The following is a 16,680-nucleotide window of genomic DNA, read 5'->3' as shown; positions in this document are numbered from 1 at the left end:
TGCGAAAATAAAAGCATGACAGCGGCTGGGCGGAAGAGATGCTTTACACAGGAACAGTCTAGAGATGAGCCTTCGGACAGACAGCAGTCCGGGTTTGATGAGGCTGATGTTCAGATCAACAAGTGCAGCACTCGGAGCAGACTGAGGTTACATTTGCAGGAGATATTTCATGATGTCCATCTGCGTCTCTCTGAGTTTTGTGAAGCAGTGACTGTTGGAAATGTCTTAATGCAGTCAAAGGAAGAAGTTTTCCTCCATCAGCTCATACTCGAGTAACCAATCACTGACTGAAAGCGTGACAATGTTATTTATACAGCACCAACTCACAACAGCAGTCACCTCAGCAACATGTTTTTGGCCGTGCCCACCCTGACAAAGATGAATGACATATTTGGTTGCTGTAAAACCACAAACTCTGTGGCAGGGTTGGTCCTTCCCGGGAGCAGGGAGTGGGGGAGTTATCTTTTTTTGTGTTGTGCTCTGGTTTCCCCGAGGCCGAGGCACAATAACAGCAACAGCAGATATAAATTAGTGACTACTGTAAATATGAAAACATCCTTTCAACCTGTCAGGACTGTTTGAGGTCAGACTTTAAAGCTTTGAATTTATCTTTTCTCCTTTATGATTTTTAAATAAAGTTTAACTCCTGACTTCGGTATCCAACAAACAGGAAGCAGCACACAGTGTTCAACTCCGGATTCAGCTTTATTGATGACATCCAGCAGGTGTCAGTGTCACACCAAACTGCCGTGACATTTGTTTGTTGCATCACTTTGATATTCATATACAGTAAGTTTCACACATACAGTATTTTAGGTTTGTCACGTTAACAGCTGTTGATGGGAACACGTGAGAAAAATTATAATAAATGCTTTGCTGGAACAATTCAACCATCACTACATTTTTAGCCATTCTTTCAAGAGATTAACTGATCCTCAAGAATATTTTTAAAAAGAAAATGATTCTAGCGTTACGTAGCTCACTGATACCCAAAGTCCCCCTAATTAACAGAAGCTATAATAATGGAAGATAATTATTAATTATTAAGTGTGAAGCATCAGAGTAAACTTAAGATTTCTCTTATTTTGTCAATAACAGTTGAATGAGATTATACTTATATACTCTACACAAGCCTTTAATAGTGATTTCATGTCATATACATCATGTAGCTGTGATTTTTTTGAAAAAAGGAAAAAAGTTCACAAGCGATCAAGAAGTACTGTATTATTCGGATTATAAGGCGCATTAAGCGAAACAAAACAGTCAGATAAGTCAAACTTTACTCAGCTCATTCTTCTTGCTTCCTCCACTTCAAGTTCAAGTTCAAATTTTATTCGCCACATGCAGTGGCAGGTTGCCCTTTGGCAGGTTGCCCTGCAGTGGAATGAACCCGCCCCCCGACCTTACACACACAACACAGACATCACATGGGGATACAAGTCAGAGAACGGTTGCATTACAGAAAAAACCACTGAAATGTACACTACAATGGGAAAGTACAAGAGGAAAAAAAGAGACCTCTGCTCATGCTGGGCTATAGAAGACAGCATGAGAACAGGAAACAAAAAAACTCCTCTGCACTGAAAGCACATAAATGTCCACAGCACAACATTATAGAGCACGTGACCAGCAACAGGGTTGGGTAGGGGAAAGGAGTAATCCCAGGCAACACAGCAGCCATCCTGCCACTGCGCCGACTCTCCAGCGCGGGCCCAGACCCGCCTCGTGAAAAACATTGATTCATTGATTCCCTAACCGCTCCGTAACATTGATTCATTAATGTTGAATTCTCTGGCAGCTGCTCTATTCCCATGTTGTTGCAGTATATTAATGACTGTCTGTCTTGTGCTGTTTTGCATTGTGCATGTTTGTCTGAATTAACTGTTTTTTCTGCAACACATCTGAGCCTGCTTGTTTTTGGGTTTGTTTTTGCTTTATATTTTGAAAATCCAAAATAAAATTAAAAAAAGAAAAGGAAAAAAGGAGAATCCAGAGCCACAACCTGTTCGTCCTTTAGTTTTGGTAGATTTAGATAGTTGAGAAATTCATTATCTGCATCGGATGGATTAATCTGTGACATGAAGCTTCGTTAAAGTCTTCAAAGACTTCTTTGTTGTGGCTCATGAGTTATGCTTTCAGTTCAACCCTTTATAGAGTAAATAGTTATTTTTTCTTTTAGTTCTCCAAACGCAGGCTTTGCACTAGAAAAAGTTTTCTTAATTCTTTAATTTAGTTTGAGTTTTCTCAGGTTGTTAATTGTATGTTCTTGTGGTGAATAAATAACTTCACTTCGTGCAGGCATCAGTTTAAAATCCTTGAGTGTAATTTCAACAACCTGACTGTTCCTGCAGTTTCACGCTCTGAAGGTTCTCCAAGCTGCTGGGTGGAGTCTGTTTAACTCACACTGCTGCTGCAGTTTGGCTTTTAGTTAAATGTTAGATGATAAAATAATTCATCTGTTGTTGATGTATTTGCATAATTTAACAACCTGAGAATCAGGACCAGACGATTTTTATCGGGTCCTAAAATATATTAAAGCTTAGACGTGTCAGAGCATCTTCTTTGAACGTACATAAAGTGAAATCAACTCTTTCGTTCTGCAGTTAAATGTAAGTGTAAGTTCAGTCTGTGCCGACAGGAAGCAGTAAAAAGACCTCTGAGCAGGTCACGTCTTTTCCTCTGCTGCCCCCTGGTGTTCAAACTGTCCGACTCTGAAAAAATAAAAACTGTGAAATACATTTTTTATTTGATTCGACTGACAGGAAACATCCTGCGAGAATACTCAGCTGTGAAACTCTCAGTCATCTTTAAATAACAAAAGTAAAAACAGGACAACATGTTAGAATACACAGAAGAGTAAAAGTGAACCCGTACTGCATATATTCACCACGACGCTCTCTTTAATTTGACTTTATTTCCAACCACATTCATTAAATATTTATATCGTTACAGGCACAGGTTTAAACGTGTACCTGTATACGTGCACATGCACTTCTACACAGTGCACGGTGTGTTTTTCCTCCATTCTTTAAAAGTAAAACTTTAAATGTTTGAACCTCAAAGAAAATGAAACATATAAGTTTAAGTCAGACATCGATATTTATCTGATGTTCCCTAAATGTTCCCTAAATGTTCCCTAAATGTTCCCTAAATGTTCGAGAACTGATGAAGAGCTGAAAGGAAACTTTGGAACAACAGGAGGTGGGACAGAAACCAGGAAAACAAAGAGTAAGAAATAAATGAATAAATATCATCAGAATAATAATGATTAGCGGTGCATCTGTCAATGAACACATGAAGGTAAGTTTCATGTTGTTGTTTCAGGTTTAAAGTTTTTTCCATAAATTTAATTTTCTTTGATCTCTTCTGGTTTTTCTTTTTTATAACTTTTCATACTTTTTTACACTTGTAAATGTTTTCTTTTTATTTCTTTTTGTTTATTATCACGTACAATTAATTTTTCTCCAACATCTGTGATTCTTGTTTTTGAAAGAATTTTTTTCTTGAACATTTTCATGTTGTAACTTCCTGGAAATGCTTCGACCCTCCGGCGCACAGAGCTCCTCCGTCGGGACGTTTGATGATCAGTGTAAACTTTTAATGTGACGTCAGACAGAGTGAAGAGTCTCGATTATCCGAACAGTTTTTTCCTTCGTTTCCTTGGAGAAAGGCGGAGCCCTCGCTCAGCTGTAGCTGTATCCGGGCAGAGGAAGCATCTGACCCTCTTTGGCCTCGAAGAAGGTGTAGGACAGCGTGATGGTGTCCACTCGGGCCATCCGCGGGTCGTTGTCGAACTCGGGGTCGATGTAGAAGAAGACGGGCATGTCCACCTCCTCGTGAGGGTTCAGGCGCTGCTCCTCGAAGCAGAAACACTGCAGACACACGAGCAGAGATCACGTGTTACACGTGTGATAGCGACCAGCTCGGATCACCCGCCGACGCCACGGCTTTACGTGCCGAGAGGACTCGGAGCGTCTCCGTGTAGGGCTCTCTCCCACAGTCCAAACACATCCATGTAGGTGTGAATCTAGAGCATGTGTGTGTTAGTCCTGCGACACACAGGCCACCTGTCCAGGTGTGCCCCGCCTCTCAACCTCCTGCTCACCTGTCCAGTGTGGCGAGTGTTGTGCCACTGATTGATCATGTGACTGATTATTGATTACCTGGATCTTGTTGAAGTACTGTCCGGCGTCAAAGGGCACCACGTTGTAGGTGGAGATGCCGATGATCGGTTTGTCTGTGGGGTTCTTGGCTCTGTAGAACGCCAGCGCCGTCTCCCCGGGAACCACCTGGGGACAGAGCGTGTGCGTGAGGAAGAGGAGGAGGAGGAAGTGATGAAGGATGGAGACGGAGCGCGAAGTCTTACGAAGATCTCCGTCTGCTGCGGCCTGAAGTTCCACTGCATGCTGGCGTGCGTGTCGGCGTTGAACGTCACCTTGATGACGCGCTCCTTCACGGGCGTCATCGTCGCCACCTGCTCCATGTCGTGTCCGGCCACCGCCGTGCCACCGAGCCCTGTTGCCTGGCGACAGAAGCTGAGCGTTCAAACGAGCTCTCAGCAGCTGTGTGTGTGTGTGTGTGTGTGTGTGTGTGCGCGTGCGCTCACCTGGCAGTAGAGTCGATACAGCGGCACTGCGGCGTATGCCAGGCCGATCATTCCCACGCCGGCTGCGGCGATGTAGGTCAGCGCAGTCTTGTTCCTGTTCCTCCACTCCTCCTCCTGACTCTGGGTCTTCCTGCTCCGCCCCCGACTGTGGAGGCGCTGAGGACGCCACCGCCACAGGAAGTTCTTAGCCTGAGAGCGCAGCCCCCTTGGAGCGCCACAGCGAAGCGTCCGGACGCATCGCGTTAATACCACCGAGGCCTGAGGAAGGCAGAGGGGCGGCCGCAGCAGCAGAGGCAGCAACATGGCTGCAGTCAGTCACACCTGAGACTCACCTGCACGACAATCAGAGTGTTAGTGTGGAATAAACAGGAAGACGTGTTCTCCACATGTTTAACTCGTCAGGTGAAAACCACAATGAACCAAACTCCATTCAAAAACGACACGATTTTATGCCACCATGCCAAACTGCACCGACTATTCAGAGTTCACAGAATAATTTGAATGTTGGTGACTTTATGTTGACACATCACAGTCTGTAAACTGAGCTTTTATTTTATATTCATCTGCACTCTACTTCAAAAATGTGCACATTTAGAAACTTTGCCCGGTAACAAAAGTTCTTAATGTGCTAAAAGTTTATCAAACAGCTTTTCCACATTTTTAAAAGTCACTCTTTAATTCCGCACATTACACACTGTGTTAGTGTGGAAGTGTTAGCAGTGCACTGACCCCCAAACTACATTTACAAAAGGTTCACTTTTAAGACACTTGTCTTACAAACAAATGTAAGAATAAATACATATTTAATAAATACACATCCTGCGAGAGAAAAAGTCACTCTTCAATTCGGCCAATGTGACACTTGACAAGCATCAACTCCTTAAACGTAACCGAGTCGAAAGTATCGATGACCTTCTCTTCCAGCCGATCATCGCAACAGGAAACTGTTTTTTTCTGCTTTTATTCAGCCTTTCAAAAGCATCCTACGCCGAATATTTCCACGGACACTGATAATCATGAAAACGTGTCTCTGATCTTTTGCTGTGTGAGTCCGCGTCGTAAAACAGAGCCCAGTCTGAATTTAACGACGTTTAGTTTTGTAGCTGATTTAACCACAAAGAGTAGAAACGTTATCGGGGATCATCAGCTTCACAGATCTGCACTCAATAAATCTGATTTTAAATAAAGCGATCTGACAGCAAACACACAAACACAGCTGACACTAGTGATGTGACGTTCTGTATCGAGGCTTCGAAGCTTGTGTCGAGTAATTGAGGGGGCGTTTCCGCGATGCGCGTATCGAGGCTTGCTTCATTTATGGGAGGAGCTGAAAATGATGACGTCCGAAGCCTCGCTGCCCGGCTGTACCACGTGACTGGTTCATGAAGCGGTTCGAACTTTGCCGCGAGCTATGACAGCGATATAAACCCCTCAGACTTCATTCAAAAATGTGGGTGTTTGATGGAGAGTTGCGGTTAGTGAGAGTTTGGAGGTTTATGAGAGTGAGGAGAGAAAGTCAGGAGAGAATGGAGCCAGCTAAGAAGAGGAGGATGTCCTCCCCTGTGTGGGAACATTTTGATCTTATTCCTCCCAACAAGGTATGTAAATTTCTACAGAAGATGTATTTTCATAATACTGATGGTGCAATACAATTTATGTTAAGCGGCTTTACTTTTGTACAAGGTGAAGTGTTTGCTATGTGCCAGGGAGCTGGGATATAACAACAACACCTCATCCATGCTTAGGCACTACAGAGCTTTGCATGAGAATAAGGGGAACACCGATTGTGGAGCAAGACCAGGTGAGCCATCAAATGTCATGATAATATAGCATGCCGTAATGTTACTAGATGATATAACAATATTATACAACTGTTATAAGTTACATGTGTGATATTTATATTTGTGCTTTGTCTTTATTGTCTTTCCTCAGGAGAACAATCTCAAATAGATGAAGACCTGGTTAGCATGGTGATTGAGGACTCCCAGCCATTTAGCATTGTGGAGGACAAAGGATTTAAAAGATTTGTTAAATCATTAAATCCTAGCTATGTTCTCCCCACTAAAGGGTCATAAAAGCAGTGAAAATTTAGTTTTTACAGAATAAAATGTGAACAGGCAGGACTGAGGCCTCAGTGTGTAGCTGTCCATACCTCAACGTTACAAAAGCACAACCACTGTCCACACCCCAACCACACCTCACCTCACAGTAAATGATCATTTCCATTTTAAGCATTTCCAAATAATCATTTTCCATACTGCCAGTATAAATATACACAGTATACTGCATCACTACAATATACATGTTTTACACAATCCTTTTGTTGTTGACATTTACAGGCTGTGTGCAAAAGGCCACACTCTTCAAATTCATGCCAACTAATATTTTTACGTCCAGTAGGTGTCCTAGTAGAGCAAATGAAGCTTCAAGAAGCTTTGCGCTGGGGTGAACCAATTGGATGAAAAGCTTCAGTGCTTCATGAAGCTTCATCTGCCCATCACTAGCTGACACACACACCTACCTGCAGCGGCTGACTGCACACCACGTCACGCGGCTCACTCACCTGTTGTTAAACTCTAACTGTGGACTAACTACAGAAGCTCAGTGGGAGCTTCATGGTTGAGTTACCTGTGGAGTTTCTTCGGCATTCACCTCTGCTCAGTTACCAAACATGATTCCGGAAACACTTCGGTGTAACACACAATGTGGTCCGCTCCGCCCCATAGCAACAAGCGAAGCGTTCCGCCGGCAGTTCCGCAGGGTAACGGATCACGTGACTGAATTTATCCGCTGAGAAATGTTGTTTAAAACAAACTTCACTGTAAAAATACCAGAATAACAGGAGTCGTTTGTAGTTAATTGGTTTTCATAAAAGCACCTAAAATATATATAAGTTAATAAATAAATAAATATTTTGAAAGAACAAAAGAGAAAATTAGACAGAAATAAACTAGATTTTACATTTAAAATGTGATTTTAAGGAAAACGGCCAAAATATGCAAATTAGGAACATCTTCAGCTTGGCCTCCAACAATCTCTAAACTATCTCTTTCTCTCTTGCTGCGCTCCTTCTGTCTGAAATCACCCCTGATATTTAAAGCCTGACAGACCTGCACTAGCACTGTACTCATTTCCATTTCCCAGCGCGACAGTCCAGAGACCACACTGAGGTCTCAGCATAATATTTCCCTTCCTGTTGATCGACTCTCTGGCTTAAATAACAGGCACTTAAAGTGCCTGTTATTTAAGTTAAATAAATAACTTAATTTAATATTTAACTTAATTTAACCTAAGTTAAATTTAAGTTAAATCCTGTTAAATCCTCTCTTAGTTATGCTGCAATAGACGCAGGCTGCTGGGGGATTCCCATGATGCACTGGGTGTTTCTTCTTCACTCACTATGTGTTAACAGACCTCTCTGCACTGAATCATACTTGTTATTAACCTCTGTCTCTCTTCCACAGCATGTCTTTATCCTGTCTTCCTTCACTCGCCCCAACCAATCACAGCAGATGGCCCCGCCCCTCCCTGAGCCTGTTTCTGCTGGAGGTTTCTTCCTGTTAAAAAGGAGTTTTTCCTTCCTACTGTCGCCAAAGCACCATGAATGTTGAGTTGTTCTCTGTATGTATTTTTTTAGGGTCTACCTTACAATATGAAGTGACTGTTGTTGTGATTTGAGCTGTATAAATAAAATTTAATTGAATTTAATATTATAAAAAAATTGTAAAAGTAGTCTTTTGCATTGCGAAGTTTTTTATTAGTGTGTGCTCAAATGGCACAGTCGGACCTGTCCAGGGTGTACCCGCCTCTCGCCCAGTTTCATCTGGCACCCTGAATTTGATCAGCAGTCATGAAACTGGATTGTTTTAGTTTGAACATAACAGCTTTGAGCTGATTATGCATTTGTTCTGATGACACCGCTCCTGAAAATAAACTCTCCTAGCAGCAAATATCACAACTACAACAGGTATAGGTTTTGTGCAGTTGGCAGTAAACTTAATGTCATACAAATTAATTTTTGTATGACTCATTTAAATGTCCTCCTGAAAGTGAAACTCCTACAAACACACAGGCTGTAACGCCAGCTACAAAAATACCTCTGCTCACAATTTTCACTCACAAACTGACTCTGAGCCTCTTTGTTAGGTTTTTGTTTGGTTTATATGACTTCCATTAAACACTGGCACGTTGGAACATGTGTTCTAACCCGTTTAAGTAAGATCAGCGTTTTCTAGTCTTCTGCAGTTCTCAGCCCACGGCTCTTCTCTTTTTCTAAGTCCTTATCATATCTCCTACCAACTTTTCCTTGACCTCAGTGTTTTCATCGAGGTCAAGGAAAGCAGGTTAGGAATATGAGATAGGAGGTACTTGTGGACACCCAGAGGTTTATTCCAAAGTCCTGAGCAGTGCCACATGAGACCCTTTAAACAGCAGCTCCATGTTTCTACAGTGGATCTGTGGCTATATGAGCACATTTCTATTGAGCCAATGTGACTGTGATGAACAGAGCGATCAGCTGCACTAACCACTGCTGCTGAGAGAAACCTGATGGACTCGGCTGAATCTTTTTTCAGAGACAAAGAGGACGCAACTGCAGCTCTGCTCCCTCACACGTTTACTTTCACTTCTGGAAAATGACATTGAACTAAATTGAAAACATGTACAGGCAGAGGTGGAGCAAGAAGTGGAATGTCTTGCTCCACCTCTGCCTGTACATGTTTGCATTTCCTGCTTCTCCCATTAGGATCAGCTGGTTTGTAGCCGCTAACTGGTGTAGCAGGGGGCAGGAGTGGATCCTGAATTTACACATTAATGACGGCGTCAGGGGATCAGGAGAAACTCAGCTGTTTTCTCTGAGCTGAAATGATGCTTGAAGTTTAAGATGTTAGAAAGTCATTCTTGAAACCTCTGAGTTTTTTCTCTCCTTTCAGCCTGCTGCAGGTTACACCAGGTTAACAGCACATGTTCATCTACATTTCTGTATTTTTATTATGTAAAAAAATGTAAATATACTTTTATGTTCATGTATTTGTATTTTCTAATTAGCGTTCTTAAATATATACAACAATAATATAAATTATTACAGTATATTATAATTATAATGCTATCATTATTAGTAATCTGGAGGCCGATTCGATTCACCGGCTAGCCTGGCTCTGGTCGTTGACGCTGTGAGGGGAAGTACGGTGGCCGGCAGGAAGAAACGCGCTGGTAGTGCGGGGAGCTGCAGCCATGGAGGGGGTCACCGTCGGCCAGGTGTTTGACGCGGAGTGTATCCTCAGTAAGCGGCCCAGGAAGGTAAGCTCAGCGCCGGTGGCCCGGGTGTGGTGTGGTTCCGCTCGGCCCGGCCCGCTGTGACTGTTCTGTCTCCGCAGGGAAAGTTCGAGTACCTGGTGAAGTGGAGAGGATGGTCCTCCAAGTAAGTAGCTCGCTAGCTGCTAACGGCTAACGGTCATAACAAAGCCGGGCCGCGGCTCGGTTCGCGCCGCCACCGGGGCTCCTACTGCGGCACACGGGGGGAGAAGCATGGCCGGTACCGACCCATCGGCGCCCGGCGTCGATCCACGGCCTGCCGGCGGACACGTCCAGCTCCAGGGCCGCAGCAGCTGAGGCTCGGCCGGTCCTGCGCCACCGAGCAGCCTGATGTTGATTTGCTGACATGTTTTGTATTTGTGGATAACGCTGGCAGCTGTGCGTGGGCCTCCGTGATGGCTCCACACAGAAAACCCGCTCGTGTCCGTCCTGAATGTGAAATGTTTGTCGTGTTTTCAGGCACAACAGCTGGGAGCCCGAGGAGAACATTCTGGACCCCCGGCTGCTGGCAGCCTTTCACAAGAGGTCAGTTTGTCCCCAGACTGCAGGTAAACTCAGGTGTGCTCCACGTCCACCTGCGTGGAAGCTCACCTGCAGGGCCTGAGAGAGGAGCAGTCAGGGAGCTCCTCCCAGCCGCTCATTCAGTTAAACACCTTAATATTTGTAATGTTTTTAATCATAATTTCAATAAGCAGTTAAAAGTAACTTTGTGAAGAAAGGTTGTATAGTAACAAAATGTATTTAATATTATTTAATATTTATAAAAATATAAACATGTCATATCAGAATTTATAAATTATATATTTAATTTTACTGATAGTTATAATTACTGAAATAAAAAGTCCTGCTATTATTAGCATCAAAAAGATTTAAAAAATAATATAAAATGTGTTTTGTTTCTAATATACATATGAATTAATTACATATTAAAATAAATGTAATTAATGAAATAATACATTTCATTATTAGTAAACGTTACTGTCACAGTAAGATAAATGTATAGATATATATTTTAAAAAGTTAATGATGGCGTCAATAAATAATAAATTATTAAAAGACTAAAAATATGTATTTTACATATTTATATAATGTAATTAATACATTTAATTTATTATTAAAAATATAGAAATATGTTATTATATTCTGCAGCACGGTGGTTAGCACTGTTGCTGCACAGCAAGAAGGTCTCTCTGTGTGGAGTTTGCATGGTCTCCCCGTGTTTGCGTGGTCTCCCCGTGTTTGCGTGGTCTCCCCGTGTTTGCATGGTCTCCCCGTGTTTGCGTGGTCTCCCCGTGTTTGCGTGGTCTCCCCGTGTTTGCGTGGTCTCCCCGTGTTTGCGTGTTCTCCCAGGGTACTCCGGCTTCCTCCCACAGTCCAAAGACATGCAGTTAGTGGGGACAGGTTAATTGATGAATCCAAATTGCCCATAGGTGTGAACGTGAGAGCGATTGGTTGTCTGTCCCTGTGTGTTGGCCCTGCGACAGACTGGCGACCTGTCCAGGGTGGACCCCGCCTCTCGCCCTATGACAGCTGGGATAGGCTCCAGCGCCCCTGAAAAGGATAAGTGGAAGCGGATGGATGGATGGATGTTATTATATGTTATGTATTTTAAATATGTTACATATTATATGTTAATAAATTATTATTCTAGTATTCAAACAGAAATATATGTAAATAATATATAAAATAATTAATATGTATTAAACACTAATAGTAATAATAACAAATATTCAAATTACTTTTAAAAGAATGATGTATATTGAATGTATTTAATACTAAAATTGCAATTTAATAATTATATTATGTGGCCATGTAATAAATATATATTCGATATGTATTTTTCATATTGATGGGTGAGCAGGCGCCCAGGTTCGAGTCCAACCTGTGGCCCCTCCCTCTCTCTCTGACTGAATATAAATATATGTACATGTAACTATTTAATTTCATATTTATGATTTTAATGAATGGAAACAAGCAGCAGAATCAAAGAAATGGACAAACTGACAGATCTTTGTCACATGTGACGCGCGTCACGAATCATTTCACGCTTGTTTTTATAAAAGAACGACGTGTTGAATATTTGGACTTCCTGTCTGCGTGTTTAAATAAAGTTTGTTTCGATCTGTTCCAGAGAACAGGAGCGCGAGCTCCTGTTTCAGAAGAAGGGAAAGAGGCCGAGAGGACGACCTCGAAAGATTCAGGTGAAACACGCCGACCCCGCCTCCTGATTCTGTCTCATGACCTCTGACCCCTCTTGCTCATCCCGTTCTGTTTCTGTTCTGCAGCCAGCGCCCACCGTCACGAAGGACGACCGCTCCTCGTCCTCCTCTTCCTCTGGCCTGTCATCAACCGCCTCCTCGTCTTCCTCAGAGGATGAAGAGCACACAAAGAAGGTGAAGCCCGCCCCCCGCGTCCACCCCGTCCCTCAGAAGAGGCCTCAGATCCTGCTCGCCAAACCTGACACCCCCCGAAAGAAGAAGCGAGGGAGGAAGCCGCTGCACCCCGACCTGAGGGCTCTAAGGCAGGCAAAGAGCCGCCCTCCCCCGCCGCCTTCTCCACCCGGTCCACGCCACCACCAGCTGCCCAGAGACGAGCCGCGGGCCAGCGTGAAGAAGCCACTGCAGCCGGCCAGCTTCACCTACACCGGCCTGAGCCGGAGCTCCAGAGAGGAGGCCGGCTCCGCCTCCCAGACCTCCTCTGCCTCCTTCTCCCAGGCCTCCAAACCCGGTGGGCTCGGCTGCATTTGGACCAATCGCTCGCTCTCAACCTCCTCCCTGTCCTCCAGCTCCACCTCCCAAAACAAAGCCACGCCCACCGCACAGAATAAGAACTCTCTGTCAGAGCTGAAGCGCTCCGTCCCGGAGATCGGCAGAGGAGACGGCTTTAAGGTGACGCCTCTGAAGCAGGGCGGAGCCTCTGGGTCGCTGGGACTGCACAGCAGCTTTGGAGGAGGCGCAGTGGTGCAGCGCCCCCTGCTGGCTCAGAGGAGGCAGGATGGCAGCGGTGGTCAGAGTGGGGTGGCTCCACACAAGCATCTGAGCACGAGTTTGTCCAAACCGCCATCATCAGCATCGCCGTCGCCCCGAGACAGAGCCAGCCAGGCGCTGAGCCTCCGCGCCCTTAACCTGCAGAGCGTCGGCAAACTGCCGCCCACGAGCGGCCTTCAAGGAAACAACACTAGCGGGGTAGCGGTAGCAAGAGCGAACCCACGGAGTAGTGGCAGCGGGATGGTCGTAAAAGGAGGAGCGAAAGATGCTCGCACTGGAGGCGGAGCTCCAGAGCAGGGCGTGACGAAGGACAAACTGACGGGTGGTGGCGCTGCTCGAGGGAATAGTGGCGTGAGGCAGGACGGCCGTAAACACGCGCTCGGCTCTCAGAACAGGAACCTGAACGAGCTCAGCACCGGCGACTCCGACGAGACTAGCACCAGCGAGTCAGAGACGGAAGACGCTCTGTTTCCTAGCAACAGCAGACCCAGCCGCGGCAACAACGCCACCGACTCTGACACGGAGACGGACTGGAGGCCGGCGCGGAGCCTCCTGGAACACGTGTTCGTCACAGACGTCACAGCCAACTTCATCACGGTGACAGTGAAGGAGTCGCCAACCAGCGTGGGCTTCTTCAGCTCCCGGAACCACTGAGCTGGCGTCTGCTCGCTTCCTAAAACAGCTCAGGGTTCCTACACCTCTCTGGAAATCCAACACTCAGTCATTCCCGGCGCCTCCAGGGCGACCCTTCGGTTCCAAGAAACAAAAACACGGTGGAGAGATCGGATCGAACAGGAAGCTCCTCACAGTCGTCAGTAGGAACCCTGGCCTTCAGACCCCGTTCACACCTGTGATCAGGCTGCCGACCTTTAACCTGCAAACAGGTCACCTTCACAGGGTCAGAGGTCAGGCGACTTTCATACCTTTTTAGACCTTCCTACCTTCCAGTTAGGACGGAAAATGTATTAAAAAAAGTCAATATAACAAAATGTTCCCTTCCTCTGAGATGTAATACACTACGACTGCCAGGAGGGGGCGCTAATGTAGGGGCTCAGATTAAGCTCATAAATATTGTGAGTCGTCTGATTGACAAATACAGTTTTAAACTAAACGATGTGAAAAGGTTACGTTTTTGTATCTAAAGATGAGAATTTGTGCTTGTAACCCTTCCAGGACCTGAAGCTCAGTCAAGCTGCACTCTGACAGCCAAACCATCTGTTCTCTGATTGGATTGTTAAATTTGTGATTGACCAATCAGCTGAAAGGAAGAAAAATTGGGTCAATTTGTGCTTGTAAGTTGAAAGTGACAGCGTGAGGGAGCACAGAGGTTTACACTTCAGATCTGTAACCTTAACAAAAAAAATGTGTAACCTGTGTAAATATTTTTTAGACACACAAATTCTCATCTATAGATGCACACACATAACATTTCTTTAGATATTTTAGTTTACAAAGTTCTAAAACTACAACTACTCAGATTTACGAGCACAGTTTGACTCCACACTAATGAACCTAACAGCTGATTGCTGCCATCGTGGAGGGAAAAGTCTGTATGTTTGTTTGAAGCAGCGTTCCTGCAGGATCGTCCGCGCAGTTTAAAGTTTCGTCTGTACTGAGCACGCTCAGGTCGAGCAAACAAACAGCTGCTCTGCATATAAACACTCCCGCCTCACCTCTGGTTTCTCTCTGTCTTAAACACAGAGAGCGTCAGGTGTTTGTCAGGAAGGTGTTCAGGTATGAAAGTAGGTCAGGCCGAGGTCCCACGCAGCTGAGACCAAACCAAAGTCAGGATGAGGCTTTGATGATGTCGTAAATATAACAAGTATGACATGAACACATTGATTTCATTGGCTGGAAGCCCCTCGAAGCTGGCGCAGGCTTCTGCACCCTCTGCTTCTGCTTAAAAAGGAAGTGACGTCCTCCTCGGAGCTTCCTGATCAACTCAAGCTTCCCCACAGACCAGCCAAAAAACCCTGGAAGACAGAATTATTGATCCGATTGTTTCTGAGCGACACGCCGCCCACATCCACAGCTGCTGTCACTGACTGTCACAGCCAGCGGCTCCGAGGTGTCGGCGGTCGCTCGGCGCGACGCGAAACCACGCCACTATGAGTTGGTTTGTTTCTCGTCCGAAAATACTTTTTGTTCAGTCGCCCAATAAAAAGATGATGGAAACCGTCCGCTCGGTTTTTCTCACATCGCTGAAGCGTCTCGGGTCGCGTCACGGATGCGTTTTGGTGCTACGCCGCTTACAGCACAGTCCAACTATTCTGGCGTCCTTCAGGAGGCTTTGTGTGCTCGCCTCCTCAGGTCTGCAGCTCTGATGGGTGTCTAAACGGGGTCTGGACTCACAGGTGGACAGCGCCTCTCCGGTGCCTCAGGTTCCCCCCTCACAGCAGGACTGTTGGACCGCCGCTCGGCGGGATTAGCTCCAGTAGGATATTTGTGTTTGTTGGACGTACGTGGCTTCTTCCAGGGCAGCATGTTTAAAAAAAGAAGTTTCCTCCATCCGTCGTCTTTCAGTTCTTTGGACCAAAGCTGTTACGAATGTGTCTCGTTCTCAGTGTGGTATCGACAGTGTTTCTTGCACTACGTGCAGTATAAGCTTCCCATAATCACTTCTATATATGTACATATATATATTTAGCAGTTTTGTACCATTTGAAACCATCGCCGTGTCTTTTGGAGGTGAAATATGTGTTAATTTATATTTGTAAATATGTTTTTCATGTGATATGTAACGATCTATGCGGTGCTCATTTTGGCTTTTAGCGTCACGCACCTGTAGCCTGAAATAAACCGGAAGCACCTGAAACTTCACGGCTCGGTGTGTCTGTGCGCTGCCGTGTTTCACCACCAGGTGGCAGCGCTGCACAGAGAACAAAGTGGATGCAGGCGCTCGCTGACGGTTGATGACCAGGAAAAGTTTTAAATGAATGCAGTTAACAGGAAGTTTGCAGGTCATACGTAGGTCATATGATGTCACACCAGTGACATCATCAGGTCACGTGGTCGGAGCGTCCAACTGAGACAAAGCACTGTTAATAAATCAGCTCCTGTAATAATGTGATGAACGCAGAATTGATTTTTCTTGTGTTAAAAATGACATTAATTAACCTGTAAATAAAATTACATATTAATAGACTGATTGTTTTAAAAAATGTTTAAAATAAAAAAGCAAATATTTTAAACATTTAAAATGAATAAATTATAATTAAAATGTTTTTCAAAACAATATTAAAAAGATCTAAATAAAACACCATGAATAAATATTAGAATTTAAAAAACCGCCTAAATTGTGATTTAATAATAATTATTAACAGGTAATGTGATGAATAATTAAAAAGTCAATTACAAAGTAAAATACTGAAATTAAAAAGTTAAAAATGATTTTTGTAAAATTTTATTTTAACTATAAATAATGAAATCAAATCTGTTGTCAGGTTGATGCCACAGCAGCCATAAATAAACGGTTTCTTCTTTATGTTTAACGGTGACTCTGAAAAGAGAGTGAAGCACATGATCGTCGTGGTTATTGTCGTGGTTATTGTTCCATTAACATACAAACTGGACGGATTTACGTAACCAGAATTCAGTTTATTATTTCTAATAAGTAACATACGTTTTAGTGTTTCGCAGATTTTTAAAATATTTGTGTTTTGGTTTTATGACAATAAAAATGGTAAAATTTTAAATATAGACTAGAGATGGACCGATCCGATATTGCGTATCGGTATCGGTCCGATACTGACCCAAATTACTGGATCGGATATC

The 16,680-nt window shown here is 44.2% G+C and overlaps 2 protein-coding genes and 1 long non-coding RNA gene across 6 annotated transcripts; 2 read left to right on the top strand and 1 right to left on the bottom strand.

Moving 5' to 3' along the window:
- Positions 1-686: 686 nt before the first annotated feature.
- cox11 (cytochrome c oxidase assembly homolog 11 (yeast)) lies at positions 687-9,839 on the bottom strand. 4 transcript variants are annotated; one of them, XM_084936891.1, is made up of 6 exons: positions 9,749-9,839; positions 7,235-7,425; positions 4,607-4,938; positions 4,367-4,522; positions 4,164-4,289; positions 687-3,872 (listed from the first exon to the last, which is right to left on the bottom strand). In XM_084936891.1, the coding sequence occupies exons 3-6, from the start codon at positions 4,907-4,909 to the stop codon at positions 3,684-3,686; spliced, it is 774 nt and encodes a 257-aa protein (XP_084793017.1). In that variant the 5' UTR covers positions 4,910-4,938; positions 7,235-7,425; positions 9,749-9,839; the 3' UTR covers positions 687-3,683. The 4 variants fall into 4 exon arrangements, with proteins under 4 accessions (XP_084793017.1, XP_084793016.1, XP_084793018.1 ...); XM_084936890.1 differs by lacking the exon at positions 9,749-9,839 and having other exon boundaries at positions 7,128-9,330; XM_084936892.1 differs by lacking the exon at positions 9,749-9,839 and having other exon boundaries at positions 7,170-9,330.
- LOC146380952 (uncharacterized) lies at positions 5,833-6,677 on the top strand. The gene is made up of 3 exons (XR_014800961.1): positions 5,833-6,204; positions 6,290-6,407; positions 6,539-6,677. It is a non-coding gene; the product is annotated as an uncharacterized LOC146380952 (long non-coding RNA).
- On the top strand, positions 9,802-15,721 carry LOC146380950 (chromobox protein homolog 2-like). Its single transcript, XM_084936882.1, has 5 exons — positions 9,802-9,904; positions 9,982-10,025; positions 10,379-10,444; positions 12,051-12,120; positions 12,205-15,721. The coding sequence occupies exons 1-5, from the start codon at positions 9,839-9,841 to the stop codon at positions 13,558-13,560; spliced, it is 1,602 nt and encodes a 533-aa protein (XP_084793008.1). The 5' UTR covers positions 9,802-9,838; the 3' UTR covers positions 13,561-15,721.
- Positions 15,722-16,680: the final 959 nt, after the last annotated feature.

This window comes from Perissodus microlepis, chromosome 8 (assembly GCF_051167445.1).
Source record: "Perissodus microlepis isolate ML-2025 ecotype Zambia chromosome 8, ASM5116744v1, whole genome shotgun sequence".
Classification (NCBI taxonomy): domain Eukaryota; kingdom Metazoa; phylum Chordata; class Actinopteri; order Cichliformes; family Cichlidae; genus Perissodus; species Perissodus microlepis.
The sequence above is the reverse complement of the archived record's forward strand: the minus strand, read 5'-3'. Positions and strand labels throughout refer to the sequence as shown.

Excerpts from the sequence above, each read along its gene's own strand:
- LOC146380950 (XM_084936882.1), top strand. The coding sequence starts at position 9,839 with ATGGAGGGGGTCACCGTCGGCCAGGTGTTTGACGCGGAGTGTATCCTC. Across the intron at positions 9,905-9,981 it reads TCAGTAAGCGGCCCAGGAAG|GGAAAGTTCGAGTACCTGGT; the intron begins GTAAGCTCAGCG and ends CTGTCTCCGCAG. Across the intron at positions 10,445-12,050 it reads CTGGCAGCCTTTCACAAGAG|AGAACAGGAGCGCGAGCTCC; the intron begins GTCAGTTTGTCC and ends GATCTGTTCCAG.
- cox11 (XM_084936891.1), bottom strand. The coding sequence starts at position 4,909 with ATGTTGCTGCCTCTGCTGCTGCGGCCGCCCCTCTGCCTTCCTCAGGCC. Across the intron at positions 4,523-4,606 it reads TGTATCGACTCTACTGCCAG|GCAACAGGGCTCGGTGGCAC; the intron begins GTGAGCGCACGC and ends TTCTGTCGCCAG. Across the intron at positions 4,290-4,366 it reads CGCAGCAGACGGAGATCTTC|GTGGTTCCCGGGGAGACGGC; the intron begins GTAAGACTTCGC and ends CTCTGTCCCCAG.